Source organism: Artemia sp. Qi Xiang Cuo, chromosome 19 (assembly GCF_049724085.1).
Source record: "Artemia sp. Qi Xiang Cuo chromosome 19, ASM4972408v1, whole genome shotgun sequence".
Classification (NCBI taxonomy): Eukaryota; Metazoa; Arthropoda; class Branchiopoda; order Anostraca; family Artemiidae; genus Artemia; species Artemia sp. Qi Xiang Cuo.
Window position 1 is genome coordinate 56,170,811 of NC_142812.1, and position 9,919 is coordinate 56,180,729.

At 37.0% G+C, this 9,919-nt stretch overlaps 1 protein-coding gene across 1 annotated transcript; it reads left to right on the plus strand.

Annotated features, from left to right (window-relative positions):
* The first annotated feature begins 250 nt into the window (after nucleotides 1-250).
* LOC148941027 (uncharacterized) lies at nucleotides 251-691 on the plus strand. The gene has a single exon (XM_089105144.1). It carries the CDS (start codon nucleotides 251-253, stop codon nucleotides 689-691), a length of 441 nt encoding a protein of 146 aa, XP_088961270.1.
* The last annotated feature ends 9,228 nt before the right edge of the window (nucleotides 692-9,919 follow it).

Consider the following 9,919-nt stretch of genomic DNA (forward strand, 5'->3'; position numbering starts at 1 on the left):
CATATTATCTGGCAGAAAACAAAAATAATGATCTTCGAGCCGGCTGGAAATTCCGCTAACTTACCATCATTCAATGTATTAGAACACACTATCGAAGTTGTCAAGGCTTTTACTTACCTTGGATCTGTCGTATCGGATAACGGATCAATTGAAATGGAAGTCCAGTCGCAGCATCGTGAAAGCTGCGTCTATTATGGCTCGATTATGCCGTTCTTTGTAGTCAAAGCCCAACATTAGCCGAAAAACAAAAATGCGGATCCACAACACGATTGTAACGCAAGTCCTTCTCTACGGTGCTGAAACTTGGCCGGCAGCTGCTTCTGTTTGTGAAGCTATAAATGTGGCCCAAACAATTTTCCTAAGACAAATCGAAGGGATTAAGTGGTACCACTTCGTCTCAAACACCCGATTGCTGGCACTAACGGATCAGACCCCCAACTCTCGTCAGCTCACCATAAGAACTTTACGATGGTTTGGCCACTTAATTCGCATTCCAGAAGAAGCACCCGCCAGCATACTTTTCAATTTTGATCCTCCTCAATATGGCTGGAAGCTCCCCCGTGGAATACCCCGGTTCAGATGGAGGGATAGTCTTACCAAGTACTTCTTCATGATCGGTGCTGATCTCCAAGAAGCAGTCACGCTTGCACAGGACCGTTCGGAATGGAGGCAAAGAGTCTCATCTCTCTGACTGAAAATGCGCACCATGGTTAAATTCTTAGAAAATCTTTAGAACCGAAAAATTTATTTTCCCCTGTTTAGAACATTTTTAAAACATAATTCTAAAAAAAATTATAAAGTATATATTTGACTCCAATCCGAAAATATTAAAGCAGTCGAATGAGCTTTGGGACAGTTTAATACCAGGGTTACCATTACAATTAGTGTCATTTGGTACGAGCTACAGTTTAGTAATGGACGACCTACTCTTTCGCCAATGCTTACAGTACCGTATCTGAATAAGAAATTGAACTTGATTTAAAAGTAAGATTCTGCCCGGACTGGGAGTTTCTTTTATCGTGTACTTAAAACTAAGGTATCTGCTGAACTTTTGTGAGAAACATCTTTAGTAGTCTCAGAATGTGAGACACGAGGTGGCTGCGCTTAGTATGCACTAAAACAAGAGGCACCACTGAAGACAGACTTTAAGCTTTCTGTTGTCTTGAATTGCACCAAGCTATCTTGCTGCTCAAGATAAAGTTCACTCGTGACAGGATCTTCTACAGCTTTCTTTGAGCATCCTTGCCGTAACCATTTGCAGCATCAAATAGAGTGATCTTTTTAAAAATAAAACGAAACAATAGTAAAAAAAAAAAAAAAAAAAAAAAAAAAAAAAAAAAAAGAGAAAAACGAGGATTATACAAGCCAGTGAAACATATGGACTAAAATGCATATATTGACCGTCCTCAGTGCAAGATAATAATATCAAAATTACTAATAAAAATCCATGGATACTATAAAAAAAAAAACATTTCAAACCTTAAAACAAAGCACAACTAAAATTTGAAGACCCTCTCCATGTAACGGTGAAAGGGTAACTGAATGAAAAAAATTAAGTACTGAATGGGAATTCAATTTTTTAATATAACCAGAAAATTTTTAAAACCTAGACGCTACCCAGTTAAAATATCGTCAGAAATTAGGTTAGGTTGCAAAATTTGATTTTTTTTTTAATATTTGAGTAAAAACGATCAGAATTATTTAGTCAATTATAAATGGCGCTTGAATAGGTTTCTCCAGTATCTCTATTGAGAGCTACCTTTCGGTGAATGTACTTTTTTATCTCAACTGCCTCCCTAATAACTTGTATGAGACCTTTAACAGGGTTAATAATGGAGGCGTTGTCAAATAACTCAACATGGAGTTGGTGGCAATAGATGTCTTGAGTCACGGCATCATCAATAGTCGCAGATCTTTGACGTGGACAAATGGATTTGTCGATTGAGGACCTATGTTCCTACGATCTCTCCCTCAATTGCTAATGAGGTTTTCCAACATAGAAACAGCCGCACGAACATGGAATTCCATAAACACCACTGCCCAAAAGAGGGCCCATTTTATCGGAGCCACAATTTAGATAACCATGGACTTGATTAGATTTTTTGAAGGTGGGATTTAATTTGTGTTTTTTAAAAATTCTTTGAAATTTTTCACCGAAGCTTCTAAAATCTAGAAAAACATTAAAAAATTTATTACCACCCTTTTTAGTTTTTAGTTGCGCTTTGTTTCAAGGTTTGAATTTTTTTTTTTTTTTTATAGTATCCACGGATATTTATTAGTAATTTTGATATTATTATCTTGCACTGAGGACCTTGACCGAATAGCGGAGGTCAAGCGGTCAAGCGGAGGTCTTGACCGAAATATTTGCATTTTAGTCCATATGTTTCACTGGCTTGTATAATCCTCGTTTTTTTTTTTTTTTTTTTTTTTTTTTTTTTTTTTTTTTACTATTGTTTCGTTTTATCATGATTAGCCAGTGTGGTCTCATAAATTATTTACGAGTGATCTTTTGCACAATCTTTGGCCTAACCTTTACTTCGGTTCCGTTTTTCAGTTCCTCACTAAAATGCTTTTGAATGTGGCGCTATTGGGAGCGTAATACCATTCATCTATCTTTCTTTCGAAACAAACGACATACACAAGCTTTATTATACTTCTGGATCTTTCCCTTTCGTCTCCAAACATTTTCATCTACTGATGATCTAAACAAATAAAATAGTACTCCAAGCGTCCTTTTAGGTTCAAATACAATATCGTACTAATTCAAATTGCAATTCCTAGATCATTTCCTGTAAACTTTCCTCAATCTTGACAATCCGGTCTGGTTTGAATTTATTTCGAAGTGTGTATGTATAACTGAATTTTCTTTTGGAGTATCAGAAAACCCAGGTTAATGGGCTTCCTTTCTTATTGTTTTCCGTTTTTTGTTTATTAAATTAAGTCTTGAAATAAGTTTATTGTCGCAAATCAGCAAAATTGTTGAATCTAGCTTTAAAAATTGTGTCTTTCCCTTGCAGTTTTATTCTTCATACCCTTTGTTAAATGACTTATTATAGGGCTGTTGAGAATAGGAGGAAAAGTATAGTTCCTAATACGCTTAGTATAACCTTGCAATTTCATTGGCCCATGTATTAGCAAAATGTGTCTGCTGCTTCTGATACTTTGGAAAGAAACAAGTCGACAAGTCGTTTTTTAGAAAAGCAATTGCTTTCTTCTCCTTGTCCAATGTCGTTGTCTTTGCTCGACGGAAGTCTTTTATGACATAGTTTGTTGGGGAGGGGGGGGGTGAGCGAGGGATGTTGAACTAATTCAGAAGATACTATATGTATCCAAATGGTTAAAAAGGAACAGTCACAATCTCAAGTAGCTTAAGTTGGAGTCATAGTAGTAGTAACAGATATAGTGGCTCTGAATGTTTCAAGTCAACACCGTTTGTAATAACCTATTGGAATTACACTGTTTGGATAAGCTGGATATAGATAGTGTCTTTGGATTTAGCTCAGCATCCCCCTCAACATTCTGTAAAGTTTAGCCTTAATACTTTCAACCTTTTCTCACACTCCCAGGATAAAACATCCCCCTTTTTTTATTCAATGATGAGTCCTTTATGTAGAATAATGAGCAAATTGTATAATATAACAATGCTTACAGGACGTCTGTTCTAGCCGAGTGGTTAGCTTACTAGACTTTAAATACTTTGTCCGAAAGGGCAAGGTTTGAGTCCTGGTTTTACTGGTTATTTGTTTTGGAAAGAGGGTTAGTGCCATGACTTTGTAAGCTCAGCCAGAGTTAACCAAACTCTGAAAGAGTATCTGGAGAAATACTAGAAAGGTAAACAGGAAGGGTGTGAGTATTATGGGGGTATGCACTACAAGCAGGCAGTACCCCCACCATACAAGCGGCCCTGTATTCCAAGTGGATAGTACTACCACCATACAAGCGGGCCATTATTGCGAGCAGACACATATCCTAATTTTCCAAGCGGAGAGTACCCCCACCACACAAGTGGCCCTATATTCCAAGCAGACAGCACCCCACCATACAAGTAGCCCTATCTTCCAAGCAGACAGTACCCCCTTCCCCCATACAAGCGGCCCAACATTTCAAGCGGACAGTACTCCCATCATACAAGCGGCCTATCATTCCATACGGACATTACTCCCACCATACGAATATAGCCCTACCCCACCATACGAGCACAGCCATACACTATACAAGCGCAGCCATATTGGAATTCCCAATCCTGCATATCCTCTCTTTTAACGAAACACATACTCTGCAAGAACTATCATTTCCTTGGAAACTATTTTGTTCTTGACGAAAGAAGTGCTATTACTCCGAGCACAGCAATTAGAAAATCCTTTCAAGCGCACATACTTATCTCACCGTTTGCGATAAGAATTCTCGGCCAGGTGCAGAGTACATGTCATTCAATAATATAAGTGACTTTGAAGTAATATAATATCAAATAAATTATGCTCTGATATGAATTCTAACAAAGAGTCGGATAAGATCTTTTTGTACTCTGTACAAAAATGTTGTTCAATAATTGAAGAGATTTTGAACATTATGTCTTATAAACGAAGTTATGATATGGATTCTAATGCACAATTGAATGAGATGTTATACACATTTTTTAGCTTCTAAGCAGTTTTCCATTGATCTTATGAAATTCATGTTTGATGTAGGGATCGAACGCAAGACCCATGATGCCCTATGGTAAAATAACGACACTATACTCGACTGAGCTAACAAGTCATTGAAAATATTATTATTCCATAAATATACTCTAAGGCAATCCATGTATCGTGTCTGGGATTTTGGCCAACTGATGTTAAGCGTCACTACATCGTAACAAGTTATTTGCGCAATCGATTTCTCAATCGGATCTGTGATCTGTTCCCTTCCTTCAACTTAAGTTTGTTTAACTTCACTGCTTTCAGTTAACTGCATTCAACTGAGATTCGTTTAACTTCACTTAGCGTGGCAAGCCACTCAAAGAAGTTAAACGAAGCTAAGTTGAAAGCAGTTAACTCAATGTACCCTAGCTTAAAATTCAGTTATGTTGCTATCTATAATTATTACTGAAAAAGATGGCAGCATTTGAGATTGTGAAAATGTGTCACCATCTAGACTTTTAAATGTTAAACTCACTGAAAGTTCTTTTGGATTTTTTCTCATGCGGCCTCCCCATTTGTACTCTATGGTGGGTCATCAACAATGCTCTGTTCAATACTTAAAATTAATTAAGTTTCACATTATATGATTTTTTTAAATCTTCTTCTGTTTAGTTACGTTTCACCTTAAAAAAAAATGTTCAATCTGTTCTGTTTTGTTTTATTTCAATTTAAAAAAATTTTTTTCAGTGTTCAGTTTTGTTAGGTTTCACCTTAAAGTTCTTTTTTCAGTGTCTTCTGTTTTGTTACATTTCACCTTAAAAGTTTTTCTTTTTTTTTCAACGTGTCTTCTGTTTTGTTATGTTTCTCCTTAAAATTGTTTGGTTTCACCTTAAAAGATTTTTTTTTAAAAGTGTCTTCCGCTTTTTTACGTTTCACCTTAAAAATGTTTGTTTTTTTTATCATGTCTTCTGTTTTGTTGTCTTTCACCTTGAAAGTTTTTTCAAAGTGTCTTCTGTTTTGTTAGGTTTCACCTTGAAAGTTTTTTTTTCAGTTTTGGTATTGTTACGTTTCACCTTAAATGTTTTTTCCCTAGGTTTTCTGTTTTGTTAGGTTTCACCTTAAAAGTTTTTTTTCAAAGTGTCTTCTGTTTTGTTGGGTTTCACATTATTTTTTTTTCAGTGTCTTCACCTTTGTGGGGTTTCCTCTTAAATCTTTTGTTTTCAAAGTGTATTCAGTTATGTTAGCTTTCATCTCATTTCCTTTCTTATATTAAGTGTTTTTTTTAATGTTCTGTTTTGTTAGGTTTTACCTTAAGTTTTTTTTCAAGGGGTCTTCTGCTTTGTTACTTTTATTCATTTCTGATACTCAGTCACCAATTAATCTTTGATACTCAATCACCAGTCACCATTCACAGTTTTGGTGGATGTTTGCTTGTCCCAGTGTCTGTCTTTATTAGTTTGTATGTCTGATTTATGCATTTGTATGTGTTTTTGGTCTCTCTCACTCTCTAAGCGTGTGTGTCTGGGCGGGTGTTTGCCTCTCACAGTGACTATGTTTGCTGGTTTGCATGTCTGAATTTATGTGTCTGTATATGTTATTATCTCTCTCAATCTGTTTGCCTGTGTGTCTGGGCCGGTGTGTTTTTGTCCCAGTGCCTGTCTTTGTCGGTTTGCATGTCTGAATTTATGAGTTTTTTATATGTTTTTGTCTCTCTCACTCTCTTTGCCTGTGTGTCTGGGCAGGTTTTTGCATGCTCCAGTGCCTGTCTTTGTTTGTTTGCCTGCCTAAATTTATGTGTTTGTATGCGTTTTTGTCTCTCTCACTCTCTGTGACTGTGTGGGTAATTGCTTGTCCCAGTGTCGGTCTTTGTCTGTTTTTATGTTTTTATTGTGTATATGTATTCATTTTTGTCTCTCTCACTCTCTAAACCTGTGTGTCTGGGCGGGTGTGCGTCTGTCCCAATGACTGTACTTGTTAGTTTGCCTTTCTGAATTTATGTGTTTGTATGGTTTTTGTCACTCTCACTCTCTGTGCCTGTGGGTCTGTTTGCTTGTCCCAGTGTCTGTCTTTGTTTGTATATTTGAATTGTGTTTGTGTATGGGTTTTTGTCTCTCTAACTCTCTAAACCTGTGTGTCTGGGTGGCTGTTTTCATGTCCCAGTGTCTGTCTTTGACTCGTGTATATCTGAATTGTGTATTTTTATATTTTGTTGTCTCTCTCACTCTCTAAGGCTGTGTGTGTGGGTAGATGTTTGCTTGTCACGGTGCCTGACGTTGTCGGTTTGTATGTCTGAATTGTGTAATTTTATGTAATTTTGTCTCTCTCACTCTCTGTGCCCGTGTGTCTGGGCGGGTGTATGTTTCTCCCAGTGTCTGTCTTTACTGTTTCTATGTTTGAATTGTCTATTTGTATGGTTTTTGTCTCTCTCACTCTCTAATCATGTGCGTCTGGGTAGGTGTTTGCTTGTCCCGGTGCCTGTCTTTGACTGTTTGTATTTCTGAATCTATGTATTTGTATGTGTTTTTGTATCTCTTACTCTCTTTGCCTGTGTTTCTGGGCAGGTGTTTGCGTGTCTCAGTGCCTGTCTTTGTCGGTTTGCATATCTGAATTTATGTCTTTGTATATATGCAAACACGATACAAACATGCGATTCAGACATGCAAAGAGTCAAAAGACACATTTGTATACGATTCAGACATACAAACAGCCAAATACAGACACTGGGACGAGCAAACACCCACCCAGATACACATACTTAGAGAGTGAGAGAGACAAAAACGAATACAACATAAATTCAGACATGCAAACAAACAAAGACAGACACTAGGACAAGCATACACCCGCCTAAAGACACAGGCTTTGAGAGTGAGAGAGACAAAAATGCATACAAAGAAATAAATACAGACATGCCAACCGACCATAACGTGCACTGAGACAAGCAAACACCCACCCAACCAGACAGGCAAAGAGAGCGAGAGAGACAAAAAAAAAGTATACAAAGACATAAATTCAGATATGCAAACCGACAAAGACAGGCACTGAGACAAGCAAACACCCACCCAGAACACGGGCACAGAGAGTAATTGATACAAAAACACATACAAATACATAGATTCAGAAATACAAACAGTCAAAGACAGGCACGGGGACAAGCAAAGACCCACCCAGACGCACATGCTTAGAGAGTGAGAGAGACAAAAACACATACAAATACACAATTCAAACATAGAAACAGACAAAGCCAGACACTGAGAGAAGCAAACACCCGCCCAGACGCACTGGCACAGACAGTGAGACAGAGCAGATCACATACAATTACACAATTCAGACATGCAAATCGACAAAGTCAGGCACGGTGACAAGCGAACATCTACCCACGCACACAGGCTTAGAGAGTGAGGCAGACAACAATACATACAAATACACAATTCAGATATACACATGTCAAAGACAGACAATGGGACAGGCAAACACCCACCCAGACACACAGGCTTAGAGAGTGAGAGAGACAAAAACGCATACACGAACACAATTCAAACATACAAACAAAGACAGACACTGGGATAAGCAAACGGACCCACAGGCACAGAAAGTGAGAGAGACAAAAACACATACAAACAAATTAATTCAGACTGGCTGACAAACACAGGCACTGGGACAAACAAACACCCGCCCAGACACACAGGTTTAGAGAGTTAGAGAGACAAAAACACATACACATAAACAATTCAAACATACAACCAGACAAAGACAGACACTGGGACAAGCAAACACCCACACAGATACACAGGCAGAGAGAGTGAGACAAAAAACACATACATGAGACAAAAAAACAAAAACGCATACAAACACATAAATTCAGACAGGCAAACCCACAAAGACAGGCACTGGGACATGCAAACACCTGCCCAGACACACAGGCAAAGAAAGTGAAAAAGATAAAAACGTATACTAACTCATAAATTCAGACATGCAAACCGACAAAGACAGGCACTAAGACAAAAACACACTGGTCCAGACATACATGCAAACAGATTGAGACAGACAAAAACACATATAAACACATGCATTCATACATGCAAACCGAAAAACACAGTCACTGTGAGAGGCAAACACCCGCCCAGACACACAAGCTTAGACAGTGAGAGAGACAAAAAACACATACAAAATACATAATTCAGACATACGAACTAACAAAGACAGACACTGGGACAAGCAAATATCCGCCCAAACTGTGAATGGTGACTGGTGATTGAGTATCATAAATCAATTGGTGACTGAGTATCAAAAATGAATAAAAGTAACAAAACAGAAGACACCTTGAAAAAAAACTTAAGGTAAAACATAACAACACAGAACAGAACATTAAAAAAACACTTAATATAAGAAAAAAATGGAGGTTAAAGCTAACATAACTGAATACACTTTGAAAACAAAAGATTTAAGGGGAAATCCAACAAAGCTGAAAACACTGAAAAAAATAATGTGAAACCCAACAAAACAGAAGACACTTTGAAAAAAAAATTAAGGTGAAACCTAACAAAATAGAACACTTAGGGAAAAACATTTAAGGTGAAACGTAACAAAATCGAATACTGAGAAAAAAGTTTTAAGGTGAAACCTAACAAAACAGAAGACACTTTGAAAAAACTGTTAAGGTGAAACATAACAAAACAGAAGACACGTTGAAGAAAATAAAAACTTTTAAGGTGAAACGTAATAAAGCGGGACACCTTGAAAAAAAAATTTTGAGGTGAGACCTAACAAAATAGAATACTTTGGAAAAAAACATTTGAGGAGGAAAAAACTTTAAAGGTGAAACCCATCAAAACAGAACACAGGAAAAAAAAATTTAAGGTGAAACGTAACAAAACAGAAGACTGAAAAAACTTTTATGGTGAAACCTAACAAAACAGGGGAAACAGCAATGTTTCGCCTTAAACTTTTAAGGCGAAACATAGCAAAACAGAAGACACTTTGAAAAAAAAGAAAAACTTTTAAGGAAAAACGCAACAAAACAGAAGACACTGAAAAAAAACTTTAAGGTGAAACCTAACAAAACTGAACACTGAAAAAAAAACTTTTAAAGTGAAATAAAACAAAACAGAACACATTGAAATTTTTTTTTAAGGTGAAACGTAACTAAACAGAAGAAGCATTGAAAAAACCATATAATGTGAAACTTAATAGAACTCAAGTATTGAACATTGTTGTATTGTTGATGACCCACCATAGAGTACAAATGGGGAGGCCGCATGAGAAAAAATCCAAAAGAACTTTCAGTGAGTTTAACATTTAAA

Excerpts from the sequence above, each read along its gene's own strand:
- LOC148941027 (XM_089105144.1), top strand. The coding sequence starts at position 251 with ATGCGGATCCACAACACGATTGTAACGCAAGTCCTTCTCTACGGTGCT.